Raw genomic sequence first — 17195 nt, forward strand, 5'->3', positions numbered from 1 at the left:
GCCATTGCACTCCAGCCTGGGTGACAGAGTGAGACTCCAACTCAAAAAAAAAAAAAAAAAAAAAAAAAAATTCTGAGGAGGAGGGGTAGTGGAGGAGGAGGAGCAGGAAAAGTCACATGCTAGGGTGCTAGGGTGCTAGGGTGGGGGCTAAAGCCATCTGTACACAAAGCATTTCACATGTTATGCTTTTTCCTGTGGCTTTTAACCTGAGTTTCCCCGGAATTGCTCTTACAAATTCCAACTTTGGAACAGACCCAATTTCACTGGAGACCCAGGATCGTCACAAAACCAGGAAGATAATTTTTAAAGACAAGAGCAAGCACTAGCTCTCTGCAAGGTACACAACTCTTTAATCCATGCAGAAAGACAACTGGATCCAGACCTTTTCTTCAGAACCTTTTTATTCATCATCTAACCAACAGAGGTGGTTGGCTCGAACTCAAACTAAAATGGCCTCAAAAGGCCCGCCTCGTTACGACATGACAGGGCAAAACCAGAAGTAGGGACAGAGTTTAGCCTCAGTTCTCTGCAGAGAAGACCAAGCATGTATTTACACACAGGTGCCTTATTGAGAACTGATTGGCAATGTTCCACCAGCACAGACCCAGAGTGTGCAGAAATCCGTGGGGGCTCTGTACATGTGTCATTCAGACAATCTGCGGATTCCTCAGCCATAAACAAGCTCTTGCTTTTCGGGAGGAGGGTGATCAGCATGTTATCTTGAATGATGGCACCATTTGTTTACTCTGGAACTTTGAAGGGGAGGTGACAACTTATTTTCTCCCCTGAATCTGAGATGCAGTGGCCTGTCAAGAGTATCTAAAATGTGTCCTGGAAGACAGGTGGTGGTGGTTGCCCTAACAGAGAGTTTACAGGGTAATTGTGTTGGGCTCTTTCAGTACTTAATCCTGCTGTTTTTCAGAAACCCTTTGCACCTGGGCCCCATGGAGCTAGCAGGGCCCCATGGAGCATCCCACAGGCCTGTGAGTGAAGTGCCTCTCAGAGCAGTCACCCAGGGAAGGGAGGAGGGCAGGGAACGGGGCCAGGGGAGATGCAGGGACAGAAATCAGCAGAAACACTCCATGCTGGTTCTGACTCGCTCCATCTCGTGCAGGAAGCTGTAGAACTGAGGCAAGGTTAATTCTGGGGAGAGAAAATTCAGCTTCAGATAAATGTTTCCAACTCCACAGAATCATCCAAGAAAATTAATTTCCACCCAAGAGGATTTTTTTTTCTTTTTTGGCTTAATACATCTAAGCAGCTCTTGATGGGTAATTGATCATAATAAAGAACTGAGAGACTTGAATGCAGAAGGTTCTCTGCTCCAAAGGAAAAAAAAAGGGGAGTGAGTGTTCAAATGGCACAGCTCAATGGCACAAAGAGATGAAAGGGTATCATTCGGGATGTTCAATGTGACTTCTATGGCAAGAGCTTCTTGCTCGTCAACCTTCTTCTTCAATCCCAGCCATTCCGTTCCCACCCTTTCCCTTTTTCAAAACGGCTCTTCAACTGTGGGGGCTCCAACCTGCCAATGGCTTTCTAACACTCCTTGTGCCATCTTTCAGAAGAGGAAAGGCAGTGGAACAGCTACTCCACAGCTGGCAATGACTGTTTTTATAGAAGACATGATTTGTGGTGAGCGTCACCAGCCCCTGACTGCAGAGAACACAAAAAAGGTGAAGAGGCTCAAGTGGGAATTCAGACTCACCTATATACACATTTTCGGTTTGATTTCCTTTCTTAACCACCAACTTTAGCTGATGAAAGAAAAAGAAATAATTTAAATTAAAATGATGACAACTGGGCAAAGAAATTCTTAAAACCCTTTGACTTAATTAAACTTCCAACCTGAGAGTCATACAGGAGCAGTCTGGATCATCCACCACCGAAAATTCTAACAATTCCCATGATTACACGAACAATCACGCATCAGTGAATAACACTAGGATCTATTCATCTAAAAGTAGGCATCTTAGTGACCACATCTTTAGCTGGCCACACTGCTCTGAGATATATAAGGTACTTCAGTAAAACATCCATTTAAATATCCATTTAACCCAATGTAGATTTGATAATTTTTAACCAAGTCAAAAATCTACCCATTTTCAAGGATCAGGAGAAGACTTACTTGTAAAAATATACTTCCCACTTTCTCCAATTCGCTGCTCCCAGATGTCACTGTGACAAAAAAAAAAGAGAGAGAAATAACAAGTGACTGATTGAGGACTGACCCTGAAGACCCCAGTTTTGCAGTTGTCCAGCAGAAGCCATGTGGGGGCAAGTATGAGGGCAGCAAGGTGTGCTTTTGGAAAGTCAACTTATCCAGAGCCATGAAACAGCTACTGAATGTGGACAGAATACAAAACAGCAGCTGCTGCCCCAACAGTGCTAGGGACTAGGTCATGCCTTCCCCATAGTGGCTGTGTCACAGCCTCTGCACCCCAACCCTGTACCACCCAAATAACCCAGGACTGGTTGTAACTAGTTACCTCCAAATTTCCACTCCATATCTATGAGCTGGTTAATCATCAGAGTCTGACCTATGGCCCATCGAGCAAGGGTGGGAGCATTCTGCTTCCACTGGAACAAAAGCAAAAGACAAAGTCAATTACAATAGGAAAATCTCCCCGTCTCCATCCTGCCCTAAACATTGCAATATTTAGCATTGACACAGATAGTGGGGAGGGTGCAGAAGATAGGGGGGAGGGTGCAGAACGAAGGGCTCAGTCTATATGCACATACCTAGGGATGGAGGAGGGCACAGACTGGCAGACCACAACATTAATGTTGTATTTTTCATTCCAAGATTTAATCCATCTTGGAAAAAAAACAGTGCTGCCATCATACTGGCCCCTACATGGCTTCTACTAGACAATTGCAAGATTGGGGTCTTCAGGGTAAGTTCTCAATCAGTCACTTGTTATTTTTCTCTATTTTTGTCACAGTGACATCTGAGAGCAGTGAATTGGAGAAAGTAGGAGGCATATATATATATATATATATATATATATATATATATATATATTTTTTTTTTTTTTTTTTCTTTGAGATGGAGTCTCGCTCTGTTGCCCAGGCTAGAGTGCAGTGGCATGATCTCGGCTCACTGCAAGCTCCACCTCCTGGGTTCACACCACTCTCCTGCCTCAGCCTCCCAAGTAGCTGGGACCACAGGCGCCCACCACCATGCCCAGCTAATTTTTTATATTTTTAGTAGAGATGGGGTTTCACCGTGTTAGGCAGGATGATCTCGATCTCCTGACCTCGTGATCCGCCCGCCTTGGCCTCCCAAAGTGTTGGGATTACAGGCGTGAGCCACCGGGCCTGGCCAGTAGGAGGTATATTTTTACAAGTAAGTCCTCTCCTGATCCGTGAAAATGGGCAGATTTTTGACTGGGTCAAATCAGGAGAAATGATTAGAGATACACTGAATAGTGCTGGTTAAAGCTGTGTGTATGACATGAGCTTGAAGCCAAATGAAAACCTTAGGCTGGGGAAATGATGATACTGATAGGTGGTTTGGCCTTACTTGGCATTTCTCATTGTTTTCTCTCCTCATGATATAAAAGCAAGGGGCTGGCGGTGGTGGTTCACGACTGTAATCCCAGCACTTTCAGAGGCTGAGGCAGGTGGATCACCTGAGGTCGGGAATTCAAGACCAGCCTGACCAACATGGTGAAACCCCGTCTCTACTAAAAATGCAAAATTAGCCAGGCATGGTGGCACATGCCTGTAATCCCAGCTACTTGGAAGGCTGGGGCAGGAGAATTGCTTGAACCAAGGAGGTGGAGGTTGCAGTGAGCCGAGATTGTGCCGTTGCACTCTAGCCTGGGCAACGAGAGCGAAACTCTGTCTCAAAAAAAAAAAAAAAAAAGAAAGAAAGAGGTCGAGCACAGCTCACGCCTGTAATCCCAGCACTTTGGGAGGCCAAGGTGGGTGGATCACAAGGTCAGGAGTTCGAGACCAGCCTGGCTAACACAGCGAAACCCCGTCTCTACTAAAAATACAAAAAATTAGCTGGGCATGGTGGCATGTGCCTGTAGTCCCAGCTACTCGGGAGGCTGAGGCAGAAGAATCACTTGAACCCGAGAGGCAGAGGTTGTGGTGAGCCGAGATCACACACTGCCACTGCACTCCAGCCTGGACAGAATGCGACTCCATCTCAAAAAAAAAAAAAAGAAAGAAAAGCAAGGGATCTTAATCAGCCATTAACCTTGATTAAGAGGAATTATACCTTTTCAGAAAAGTAAGTGGCTTTCTCCTCACTAAGACCTATAAGAGAACAGAAGGAGATATTAACATAATAAAAAGCCTCAGAAGCCAGTCACCCTGAGCAACCTTGGCCAATGACCTACCCAGAGTTATGAAATCTGCCTGGACCTGCTTGGCTGTGAGACTCTTCTTCAAAGCACCTGGGAGGCAGGGGAGAAATCAGTTAGAAAGGCAGACCAGTGAATTAGTCGGCAATAAGTATTTAATGGGCACAACCTATGTGACCTAAAGGACAAAAGGAACACCCAAAGACTGGCCAGCTCCAAGATCTCAATCCAGCCATGGGGAAATAGCATCCGAAATGACCAGAAAACAAGAAAGACAGTACATTTTAAAATTTATTTATTTTATTTAAAAAATATATTTATTTTTGCCGGGCACGGTAGCTCAAGCCTGTAATCCCAGCACTTTGGGAGGCCGAGGCAGGTGGATCACGACATCAGGAGATCGAGACCATCCTGGCTAACACGGTGAAACCCTGTCTCTATTAAAAATACAAAAAAAAAAAAAAAAAAAAATTAGCCAGGCGTGGTGGCAGGCACCTATAGTCCCAGCTACTCGGGAGGCTGAGGCAGGAGAATGGCGTGAACCCGGGAGGTGGAGCTTGCAGTGAGCCGAGATCGTGCCACTGCACTCCAGCCCGGGCGACAGAGTGAGACTCCGTCTCAAAAAAAAAAAAAAAAAAAAAAAATATATATATATATATATATATATATATACTTACCTCAAAATATATATATATTTATCTCAAAATATATATATATTTTTTGAGACGGAGTCTCGCTCTGTCGCCCAGGCTGGAGTGCAGTGGCGCGATCTCGGCTCACTGCAACCTACACCTCCTGGGTTCAAGTGATTTTCATGCCTCAGCCTCCTGAACAGCTGGGACTACAGGCGCTTGCCACCACACCCAACCAATTTTTGTATTTTTAGTAGAGACTGGGTTTTACCATGTTGACCAGGCTGGTCTTGAACTATTGACCTCAAGTGATCTGCTCACCTTGGCCTCCCAAAGTGCTAGGATTAAAGGGGTGAGAGCCACCATGCCTGGCACATTTTTTTTTTTAATTGTACAACACAATTATTTATCCCTCCAACCAGTGTAAGAGAAGTCAGAGACAACAGAAAAGACTTCACGGACTTGGGGATGGAGCAACTGGTCTGAGGAATGAGTAAGGATACGAATTCCTGGAGCAAGAGGCAGGGGAGTGTAATGTCAGGTTGGGCACAGGGGGCAACCACCTAGAGCTCCACAATGCATTATGTAGCCGCTATTGCATGTGGTTATGCAAATTTTAATTAAATAAAATTTAAAATTCCATTCCTTAGTCTCACTAGCTATTTCCTGTGTCAAACAGTCACACAAGGCCAGCGACCATTATACTGAACACTGAAGATTATAGACCATTTACATCTGCAAAGAAAGTTCTATTGGATGGCATTGTCCTAAGAAATTAGCTTTCACACAGTACGCCAAGATGGACTAAACAGACTAACCTCTACAATTCACAAGTCACTTCCAGAGGGGCTGTCAAAACTTCTTAGAAGCCCTAGGAACACTCCCCTGTGGTGGTCACCTTGTTTTGCTAGGCTCCAATTCCTGAAAACAAAGCCAGCAATCTGGGCTTCTCAATGTTTAACCTGCAGGCTACATCCCCAGTCACAATTTGGCAACCACTCTCAAATTTTCCACTTTTTAGTTCACCAGAAAATGACGAATTAAAGAATAGGAAGATGCCCACCACCATCAAGGGAAGGCCCTGAACCTATACCCTAAACCCAAGTCCCCACCCCCACCTCACTCCAGAAAAACAATCCTAAAGGCTGTTGTACCGGTAAAATCAACCATATAAACAAAGGGAGGAAATCTTTTATCTCCAAAATCAGACTGAGCAAGGAAGCCACACGGAATAAAAAAGGCAAGACCCCGGGAAACCTTAGCCATAAAGGCCCTCTGAGAAGGTGGCTACTTCCCAGCCAATCCAATTAACTCCTAACTACCATGAATACAGTGTCTTAGTTTATATCCAATTCAAACCCAATGCTTTATTTGACAATCCCCAAACACTGGGCTTTATTATTGTAACTTTTTTTTTTTTTTTTTGAGACAGTGAGACAGGGTTTCACTCTATCGCCCAGGCTGGAGTGCAGTTGGGCAATCTCAGCTCACCTCCTACCACCCCGGGGTGGGTGGGTGGGGCTCAAGCAATCCTCCCACCTCAGCCTCCCACATAGCTGGGACTACAGGCGTGTGCCATGACGCCCAGCTAATTTTTTGAATTTTTGTAGGGACAGGGTCTTGCCATGTTGCCCAGGCTGGTCTCAAACTCCTGACCTCAAGCAATCCACCCACCTTGGCCCCCCAAAGTGCTGGGATTACAGACATGAGCCACCATGCCCAGCTATTATTTTAACTTAGTTTACCAGGAAACATTAAGCATTTTTGGGAGAAAATTTGGCAAATGCAGATAGTCAAGAATTGCACTGCCGAGAATTCACCCAACCAAGCTGCACCCAAAAGCACACTGAGATATACAGGGGAAGCTCTTTAGCAATGTGGATAGTAGGGATGAAAGGTCATGGAGAGACCAGGCACGGTGGCTCACGCCTGTAATGCCAGCACTTTGGGAGGCTGAGGGGGTGGATCACTTGAGGTCAGTAGTTCGAGACCAGCCTGGCCAACGTGGCAAAACCCCGTCTCTACTAAAAGTACAAAAATTAGCCGGGTGTGGTGGCATGCGCCTGTAGTCCCAGCTACTTGGGAGGCTGAGGGTGCAGTGAGCAGAGACGGCGCCACTGCATTACAGCCTGGCGACAGAGCAACTCTGTCTCAAAAAAAAAAAAACAACAACAACAGGCTGGGCGCCTGTTACAAAATTAGCCAGGAGGGTGAGGCAGGAGAATCATCTGAGCCTGGGAGGTGGAGGTTGCCGTGAGCCGAGATCTGCCACTGCACTCAAGCCTGGGCGACAGAGCGAGACTCCGTCTCAAAAACAAACGATGACAAAAACAACAAACAAAAACCTCAGGTCAGACCACGCTTTTTTTTCTGCTCAAAACCCTCTACTATCTCCTATTTCGCTCACAGTAAAATCCAAAGGTTGTACAATACCCTGCATGCTCTGGCCTCCTCTTAGAACCCCTAGGCTCTCTCCCTTGCTTACTGTGCTACTTTTAGAATATGCCAGACAGCTTTCTACCCCTGGCCATTTGCCCTTGCGGTTCTCTGCACATAGCTGATCCCTTCGCTTCATTCAGGGTTCTGCCTGACTCTTACCTCCTCAGAAAGGATCCCCGACCATTCTATTTCACATTTTTTCTTTTTTTACTTTTTTTTTTTTTTTTTAATCTCATTCTGTCACCCAGGCTGGAGTGCGGTGGTGTAATCACGGCTCATTACAGCCTTGACCTCCTGGGCTTAATGGATCCTCCCACCTCAGGCTCCTAAGTAGCTGGGACTACAGGCATGCTCCACAATGCTTGACTAATTTTTAATTTTTTTTTCTAGAGATAGAGTCTCACTATCTTGCCAGTCTCAAACTCCTGCACTCAAGCAATACTCCCACCTTGGCCTCTCAAAATGCTGGGATTACAGGCATGAGCTGCCAATCCCAGCCTCATTCTAATTTAAATAGCACTGCCCTTTACTCATACTCGTATAATGCTGTGGGATATTCTGCATTGCATTTATAACTACCCAACTTTATGTTATATATTTATTATCAATTTTTCCACTAGAACACCAGCTTGATAAGAACAAAGACTAGGCTCATTTTGCCTACTGCTGTGTCCCAAGTTGTGAGAGAAATGCCTGGCAAACTTTATTGGTTGGCACTCAATAAAAGCACGTTGAATGCAAGAATCCTTACAATGGATTGCTATCCAGGCTTTAAAAAAATTATGTAAGGCCAAGTGCTGTCATCCCAGCACTTTGGGAGGCTGAGGTGGGAGGATACCTGAGCCCAGGGGTTCAAGACCAGTCTGGGCAATACAGGGAGACCCCATCTCTACAAAATAAAAAAATTAGCAAGGTATAGTGGCACAGGCCTGTGGTCCCAGCTACTCAGGAGGCTGAGGTGGGAGGATGGCTTGAGCCCAGGAGGTTGAGGCTACAGTGAACCATAATTGCATCACTGCACTCCAGCCTATGTAACAGGGTGAGACCTCATCTCAAAAAAAAAAAAAAAAAAAAAAAAGATGTAGCTCAGTAGCTCTTGATGGACCAATCTGCATAATATAATGTCAAGAAAAAAAGGAAAGGCACCTATAATCCCAGCACTTTGGGAAGCTGAGGTGAGAGGATTGCTTGAGGCTAGGAATTTGAGACTAGCCTGGGCATCATAGCAAAACCCTGCCTCTACAAAAAAAAAAAAAAAAAAAAAAAAAAAATTACTTGGGTGTGGAGGTGCACACCTGTAATCCAGCTGCTCAGGAGGCTAAAATAGGAGGAATGCTTGAGCCCAGAAGTTTGAGGATGCAGTGAGCCATGATGGCACCACTTCACTCCAGCCTGGGTGACAGAGCAAGACTCTATCTCTAAAAATAAATAAATAAAAATAAGTGTTACTTTGGCCGGGCGTGGTGGCTCACACCCGTAATCCCAGCACTTTGGGAGGCTGAGGCGGGTGGATCACTTGAGGTCAGGAGTTTGAGACCAGCCTGCTCAACATGGTGAAACCCTGTCTCCACTAAAAATACAAAAATTAGCTGGGCGTGGTGGCACACGCCTGTAGTCCCAGCTACTTGGGAGGCTGAGGTAGGAGAATCGCTTAAACCTGGGAGGCAGAGGTTGCAGTGAGCCGAGATCACACCACTGCACTCCAGCCTGGATGACAGAGTGAGACTCTGTCTAAAAAAAAAAAATTGTTACTTAAAAAAAAAAAAAAAGGAAACAGTTAAAGGAACAAGGCCACAACAGTCAGCAACTGACAGAGCCAAGTGGCTTATAGGCCAGAGGGTCCCCACACCAAGTTCTTTCTACACCAGGTCATTCTCAGACGCTATCTTGGTGCTGCGGTATCAGGCAATGCCTTGACAGTTGCTGACAATGAAGTCAACAAAGCTGCAGGGATGGAAGAGCAAGCTCTCCATCCTGAAGTTACCTCTGGAGGGCAGAGGCCACACTTGAAACATGGATTGGCATCATGCTAGGCCTCAAGCTCTTAACTTCTTTTTCAGCTTTTTCCTGTGGTGATTCCTTTGTCCTAAGCAAATGCCAGCCACAAGACAGACCTGCAACATTTGACCTTATGTCAGACAGAATGAAAATTGTGTGGGGCCTCTTGGAGGGTGGGGTGGGGGGAGGGATAGCATTAGGAGAAATAGTTAATCCATGCTGGGCTTAATACTTAGGTGATGGGCTGGGCGTGGTGGCTCATGCCTGTAATCCCAGCACTTTCGGAGGCTGAGGCGGGTGGATCATGAGGTCAAGAGATCGAGACTGAGGGCTGGGCACGATGGCTCATGCCTGTAATCCCAGCACTTTGGGAGTCCGAGGCGGGCAGATCATGAGGTCAGGAGTTCGAGACCAGCCTGACCAACATGATGAAACCCCATCTCTACTAAAAATACAAAAATTAGCCAGGTGTGGTGGCAGGCGCCTGTAATCCCAGCTACTCAGGAGGCTGAGACAGGAGAATCGCTTGAACCCGGGAGGCAGAGGTTGCAGTGAGCTGGGATCGTGCCATTGCACTCCAGCCTGGGCAACACAGCAAGACTCCGTCTCAAAAAAAAAAAAAAAAAGAGATAGAGACCATCCTGGACAATGTAGTGAAACTCCGTATCTACTAAAAAGTATAAAAATTAGCTGGGCATGGTGGCATGCATCTGTAGTCCCAGCTACTTAGGAGGCTGAGGCAGGAGAATTGCTTGAATCCAGGAGGCAGAGGTTGAAGTGAGCCAAGATCGCGCCACTGCACTCTAGCCTGGCGACAGAGCAAGATTCCGTCTCAAATTTAAAAAAAAACAACCTAGGTGATGGGTTGACAGGTGCAGCAAACCACCATGGCATACTATGAAACAAACCTGCACACCCTGCACATGTACCCCAGACTTTTAAAAAAAAAAAAAAAGAAAATTGTGTAAACTCCAACAGCTGCAGTCAGCAGAACATGACACGTGGGGAAATTTAAGAATATCCTTCTTCAAACACAGATAACTTTGAGATGGTCCCGTTTTTTTTTTTGACACGGATCCTTTTTTTTTTGAGACAGAGTCTCACTCTGTCCCCCAGACTGGAATGCAGTGGTGCAATCTTGGCTCACTGCAACCTCCGCCTCCCAGGTTCAAGCGATTCTCCTGCCTCACCCTCCCAAGCAGCTGGGACTATAGGCACGCACCACCACGCCCAGCTAATTTTTTGTATTTTTAGTAGAGACCAGGATGGTCTCGATCTCCTGACCTCGTGATCTGCCTGCCTTGGCTTCCCAAAGTGCTGGGATTACAGGCGTGAGCCACTGTGCCCGTCCTCTTTTTTAATTTCTTTTTTTTTTTTTTTTTTGAGACAGAGTTTCACTTTTGTTGCCCAGGCTGGAGCGCAATGGTGCAATCTCAGCTCACTGCAACCTCCACCTCCCAGGTGCAAGAGATTCTCCTGTCTCAGCCTCCCAAGTAGCTGGGATTACAGGCATGCGCCACCATGCCCGGCTATTTTTTTTTGTATTTAGTAGAGACGGGCTTTCACCACGTTAGTCAGGCTGGTTGTGAACTCCTGACCTCAGGTGATCCACCCGCCTCGGCTTCCTAAAGTGCTGGGACTACAGGCGTGCGCCAATGCGCCTGGCAACAGGCACCAATTTTCACCAGAACTGCTGCCTTAGCCAAACTTTGCCTCAAAGCTGTCAAACAATATGAAGGACAAAACAAAGGGAAGTGAGGGTGACGATTTCAGTTTTGCCAAGACGGTTGGAAAAACAGCAAACATTGTTCTTATTCAGTGTACAAATGGGAGCCCAAGGAATGGACACAGGCTTGGTGAAAACTCCTGGAAGCAGATGGGAGAGGATGGAGAGCTGCTTTCATCCAGTCAATACTGACCCCGAAGGCTGACCAGCTGAAGCCACCCTGTGAGGCTCACAGAGAACAGAGGTCCGTAGTCACACATGCACATTTACTGAGCACTGCCATGTGCCCGCACTGTGCTAGGTGCTGGGAAACATCAATGAACTGAACAGACAACAATCTCTGCCCTTATGAGGCTTCCATTCTACTGGCAGGAGAAAGACCACAGCAATAATGTAAAACATAAGCCATACAGGGTATAAGAAGGGGGAAGCTGGGCATGGTGGCTCAGGCCTGTAATCCCAGCACTTTGGGAGGCCGAGGCAGGTGGATGTCAAGGTCAGGAGTTCAAGACCAGCCTGGCCAACATGGTGAAACCCCATCTCTACTAAAATACAAAAATTAGCTGAGCGTGGTGGTGAGCGCCTGTAATCGCAGCTACTTGGGAGGCTGAGGCAGGAGAATCGCTTGAACCCGGGAGGTGGAGGCTGCAGTGAGCCGAGATCATGCCACTGCACTCCAGCCTGGGCAACAGAGTGTGACTCTGTCTTAAAAACAAAAACAAAAACAAAACCCCAAAAAGAAGGGGGAAGTGCCATGGAGAAAATAGTAGGGTGGTGCATGAGGCTGGCGGTCCTGGGGAATTTAGTTCAATGTTTGATTAAATGCCACTTATGACTACATTTCATTGCTGATTATTCTTTTTTGTGTGTATGTTGCTAGAAAGAACTCGTTGGGGAGTGGGGAAGGGGAGTTACCTCCTTTTCATAAAAAAATAAAATAAAATAAAAATCAGTTACGGATCACCCACAGGGGCCAGATATCTTGCTAAGTATTAAAATAAAAATAGGGCCGGGCACGGTGGTTGTAATCCCAGCACTTTGGGAGGCCGAGGCAAGCGGATCACCTGAGGTCAGGAGTTCGAGACCAGCCTGGCCAATATGGTGAAACCCCGTCTCTACTAATAATACAAAAAATTAAGGCCAGGCACGGTGGCTCATACCTGTAGTCCCAGCACCTTGGGAGGCTGAGGTGGGCAGATCACGAGGGCAGGAGTTCGAGGCCAGCCTGGCCAATATGGTGAAACCTCGTCTCTACTAAAAATACAAACATTAGCCGGGCACGGTGGTGCATGGCTGTAGTCCCAGCTACTCAGGCGGCTGAGGTAGAATAATGGCTTGAACCCGGGAGGTGGAGGTTGTAGTGAGCCGAGATCGTACCACTGCACTCCAGCCTGGGCAACAGAGTCAGACTCCATCTCAAAAAATAAAAACAACAACAACAACGACAAAAATTAGCCAGGTGTAGTGGTGCATGCCTGTAATCCCAGCTACTCAGGAGGTTGAGGGGCAGGAGAATCGCTTGAACCCAGGAGGCAGTAGTTGCAGTGAGCCGAGACTGCGCCACTGCACTCCAGCCTGGGCAACACAGCCGGACCCAGTCTCAAAAAAACAAACAAACAAAAAGAATAAAATAAAATAAAAAAACAGGCGGCCAGGCGTGATGGCTCATGCCTATATCTCAGCACTTTGGGAGGCTGAGGCAGGTGGACTGCTTGAACTCAGGAGTTCAAGACCAGCCTAGGAAACATGGCGAAACCCTGTCTCTACCAAAAATACAAAAATCAGCCAGGAGTGGTGGCATGCACCTGTGGTCCCAGCTACTCGGGAGGCTGAGGTCGGAGGCTTACTGGAGCTCAGGTAGACAAGGCTGCAGTGAACTGTGATCACGCCACTGCACTCCAACCTGGGTGACAGAGCGAGATTCTGTCTCGAAAAAAATAAATTAATCAAAAATAAATAAATTAATAAATTAATTAAAAACAGACTTAAATAGTGGCCCTACTGCCAAGTTATCTGTAATCTCAGCTAGGAGATAACACATAATAATAATGACAATCATAATATTAGCAGCAGTGTGCTACCACTTAGTGAAGTGAGCACCTTATTACATTTATTATCTTTATCCTTATAATAAAAGTATGAGTCTACTATTAGTTCTCAGGTACCATTGGGTCTCAGAGCTGTTAAATCCCTGGTGAGTAAGCAAGCACAGAAGGGCCACCCAGCAGCCACGTGCTGGACTGGAGTCCTATCTAGATCCTGATGGGAACCCATTCCAAACAAACAAAATACAGGAGACAATGGGGAAATTAATACTGACCTTGTATTTTCCCTTTAGATATGATAATGGCATTGTAGTTTGATAAGGGGGAAATTCCTTTTTTTCTTTTAGAGATAGACAACTAGGTATTCAGGAATAAAGTATATCTGATATTGCCTTTAACATAATCCAGTTTGGGCCGGGCGCAGTGGCTCACACCTGTAATCCCAGCACTTTGGGAGGCCGAGGCGGGCGGATCACGAGGTCAGGAGATCTAGACCATCCTGGCTAACACGGTGAAACCCTGTCTCTACTAAAAATACAAAAAATTAGCCAGGCGTGGTGGCAGGTGCCTGTAGTCCCAGCTACTCAGGAGGCTGAGGCAGGAGAATGGCGTGAACCCGGGAGGCGGAGCTTGCAGTGAGCCAAGATCTTGCCACTGCACTCCAGCCTGGGTGACAGAGCGAGACTCCGTCTCAAAAACAAAAAAAACAAAACATAATCCAGTTTGCACTGGGCATGTTGCCCACACCTGTAATCCCAGCTACTCAGCAGACTGAGGTGGGAGGACTGCTTGAGGCCAGGACTGCTTGAGGCCAAGCAACAAAGCAAGACCCCCACATCTCTAAAACTAAACTAAACTAAATTAATCCAGTTCAGAGAGCAGTAAGGAGCCATGGGTGGGGTCCACATGAATCAATCTGGCCATGGGTTAGTAACTTTTTTTTTTTTTCATAATATGGACTCTAGCTCTGTTGTCCAGGCCAGAGTGCAGTGTCGGGAACTCTGCTCCCCGCCTCCCGGGTTCAGCCTCCAATGTAGCTGGGACTACAGGTGCCCACCAACATGCTCGACTAATTTTTTGTATTTTTAGTAGAGACGTGGTTTCACCGTATCAGCCAGAATGGTCTTGATCTCCTGACCTCGTGATCCACACGCCTCGGCCTCCCAAAGTGCTGGGATTACAGGTGTGAGCCACTGTGCCCAGCCCGGGTTAATAACTTTTGAAGGATTTTCTTTGGTTTGTTTTTTAGAGACAGGGTCTTCCTCCGTTGTGCAAACTGGAGGGCAGTGGTGTAATCATGGCTCACTGCAGCCTGGACTCCTGGGCTCAAGGTATCTTCCTGTCTCAGCCTCTGAAGTAGTTGATACTACAGGTGTGCACCACCATGCCCAGTTAATTTTTTTTTTTTTTTTAAAGACAGAGTCTCACTCTGTCACCCAGGCTGGAGTGCAGTGGTGTAATCTCAGCTCACTGCAACCTCTGCCTCCCAGGTTCAAGTGATTTTCATGCCTCATCCTCCCAAGTAGCTGGGATTACAGGCATGTGCCACCACGCCCAGTTCATTTTTGTATTTTTAGTAGAGACAGGGTTTTGCCATGTTGGCCAGGCTGGTCTCAAACTCTTGACCTCAAGTGATCCGCCCACCTCAGCCTCCCAAAGTGCTGGGATTACAGGTATGAGCCACCATACCTGGCCAATTTTTTTTATTTTTTGTAGAGGTGGTGTCTCACTATGTTGCCCAGGCTGTTCTTCAACTCCTGGCCTCAAGAGATTCTCCCCCTTTGACTTCCCAAAGTGCTGGGATTACAGGCATGAGTCATTGTGCCTGGCTGAAGTCAGGTGTTTCAAAGAATTACATACTAAATAGTACAAGAAAAACATTTTTTAAAAAAGGCAAAAAAGGCCGGGCACAGTGGCTCATGCTTGTAATCTCTTTGTCATGCTTGTAAGCACTTTGTCAGGAGTTTGAGACCACCCTGGCCGCAATGGTAAAACCCCCTCTTGACAAAAAAAAAAAAAAAAAAAAAAAAAAAGAGCCTGGCGTGGTACTGTGTGCCTGTAATCCCAGCTACTCAGGAGGCTGAGGCAGGAGAATCACTTGAACCCAGGAGGTGGAGGTTGCAGTGAGCCGAGATCGTGCCACTGCATTCGAGTCTCGGCGACAGAGAGAGACTGCCTCTCAAAAAAATAAAATAAATCAATAAAATAAAAAGGGGAGCCGGGTGCGGTGGCTCACGCCTGTAATCCCAGCACTTTGGGAGGCCGAGACGGGCGGATCACAAGGTCAGGAGATCGAGACCATCCTGGCTAACACGGTGAAAACCCGTCTCTACTAAAAATACAAAAAATTAGCCGGGCATGGTGGCAGGCGCCTGTGGTCCCAGCTACTTGGGAGGTTGAGCCAGGAGAATGGCGTGAACCCGGGAGGCAGAGCTTGCAGTGAACCGAGTTTGTGCCACTGCACTCCAGCCTGGGCTACAGAGCGAAACTCCATCTAAAAAAAAAAGGGGGGGCCGGACGCAGTGGCACACACCTGTAATCACAGCACTTTGAGAGGCCAAGGTGGGTGGACTGCCTGATCTCAGGAATTCGAGACCAGCCTGGTCAACACAGTGAAACCCCGTTTCTACTAAAATACAAAAAATCAGCTGGGCGTGACGGCATGGGCCTGTAATCCCAGCTACTTGGGAGGCTGAGACAGGAGAATCGCTTGAACTCAGGAGGCGGAGGTTGCAGTGAGCAGAGACTGTGCCATTGCACTCCAGCCTGGGTGACAGAGCGAGACTCTGTCTCAAATAAATACATTAATAAAATAAAATAAAATGCCAAAAAAGATCAGTACTTTACAAAGCTTTTACTTGACTCTCCCCCTGCCAAAAAGAAAAAAAGAAACCAAAAAGTTCCATCATTAACTGTGCTTCACAGATACTGGTTAAGCAAGTTTCTTTACTGTAGGACTTTTCAGAACCTGAGATGTGTCAATGTGTGCTTGAATCTCCAGGGTTCCAAGGCTGGGGTTGGGGGGAGAGTATTTCTGACTCTGGACACACCAATTTGAGGAAGACTGATCTGGTGGTTTCTTGAGGCCACGTCAGCTCTAACAAACTGTACTTCTACAATAAGAGCTTCTTGCACAGGCAGGACCAGGTCAAAGGAAGAGGACACTGATGAGGGCCTGGAGGCTCTTACATTGCAGATTAGATTAGGAAAGGCCTTGAATGCCAAACTGAGGCCTACAGACTTCATTACGCAAGGTAAACAGTTAAGAGGAGCAGCATGATCCAAGTTGTGCTGTAGTAAGTGTGCTCCAGGGCAAACTGGAGTCTGGATGGGAGAATGGAGGTGGAGATGTAACTGCCATAACTAGGCATGTAGGGCTAAGAAACTGTTCTGGGATGGCAGCCTTTGGGACTAGAAAGAAGGGATGCACAAGGACAAAGGATAAGAAGGGGACAGGAAGGCCGGGAGCAGTGGCTCACACCTGTAATCCCAGCACTTTGGGAGGCCAAGGTGGGGTGGATCACCTGAGGTCAGGAGTTCGAGACCAGCCTGGTCAACAAGGTGAAACCCCGTCTCTAATAAAAATACAAAAAATTAGCCAGGCATGGTGGCGGGTACCTGTAATCCCAGCTACTCAGGAGGCTGAGGCAGGAGAATTGCTTGAACCCGGGAGGCAGAGCTGGCAGTGAGCCAAGATGGCACCTTTGCACTCCAGCCTGGGCAACAAGAGCAAAACTCCATCTCAAAAAATATATAATAAAATAATAAAACTTAGGAGGCTTTGGGACATTAACTAGCCCAGACATACATTCACATACTCATTATTAGGTAAAAGTTTTATCCCATAATTTGACATAAAGGAATAGGACTGAACACTAGCAGCTCTATCAATAAATAAAGGCCATAACAGCCTGGCACAGTAACATGCCTATAATCCCAGCTACTTGGGAGGTTAAGACAGGAGAATCATTTCAGCCAAGGACTTCCAGACCAGCCTGGGCAACATAGCAAGACCCTGGCTCAACAAAAGCCTCAACAA

General features: G+C 46.7%; 1 protein-coding gene across 2 annotated transcripts in view; it reads right to left on the reverse strand.

The window, feature by feature from the left end:
• Nucleotides 1–383: 383 nt before the first annotated feature.
• The window catches only part of COMMD7 (COMM domain containing 7), a 41306-nt gene continuing 24494 nt past the window's right edge, over nt 384–17195 (reverse strand). For both annotated transcript variants that reach the window (XM_034947057.3, XM_034947058.3), the window contains exons 4-9: nt 4353–4409; nt 4232–4269; nt 2490–2580; nt 2129–2178; nt 1709–1757; nt 384–1143 (exon numbers count right to left, since the gene is read on the reverse strand). In XM_034947057.3, coding sequence (XP_034802948.1) covers nt 1067–1143; nt 1709–1757; nt 2129–2178; nt 2490–2580; nt 4232–4269; nt 4353–4409 — 362 coding nt within the window. In that variant the 3' untranslated portion in view covers nt 384–1066. The remainder of the gene's footprint in view (nt 1144–1708; nt 1758–2128; nt 2179–2489; nt 2581–4231; nt 4270–4352; nt 4410–17195) is intronic.

Source organism: Pan paniscus, chromosome 21 (assembly GCF_029289425.2).
Source record: "Pan paniscus chromosome 21, NHGRI_mPanPan1-v2.0_pri, whole genome shotgun sequence".
NCBI lineage: Eukaryota > Metazoa > Chordata > Mammalia > Primates > Hominidae > Pan > Pan paniscus.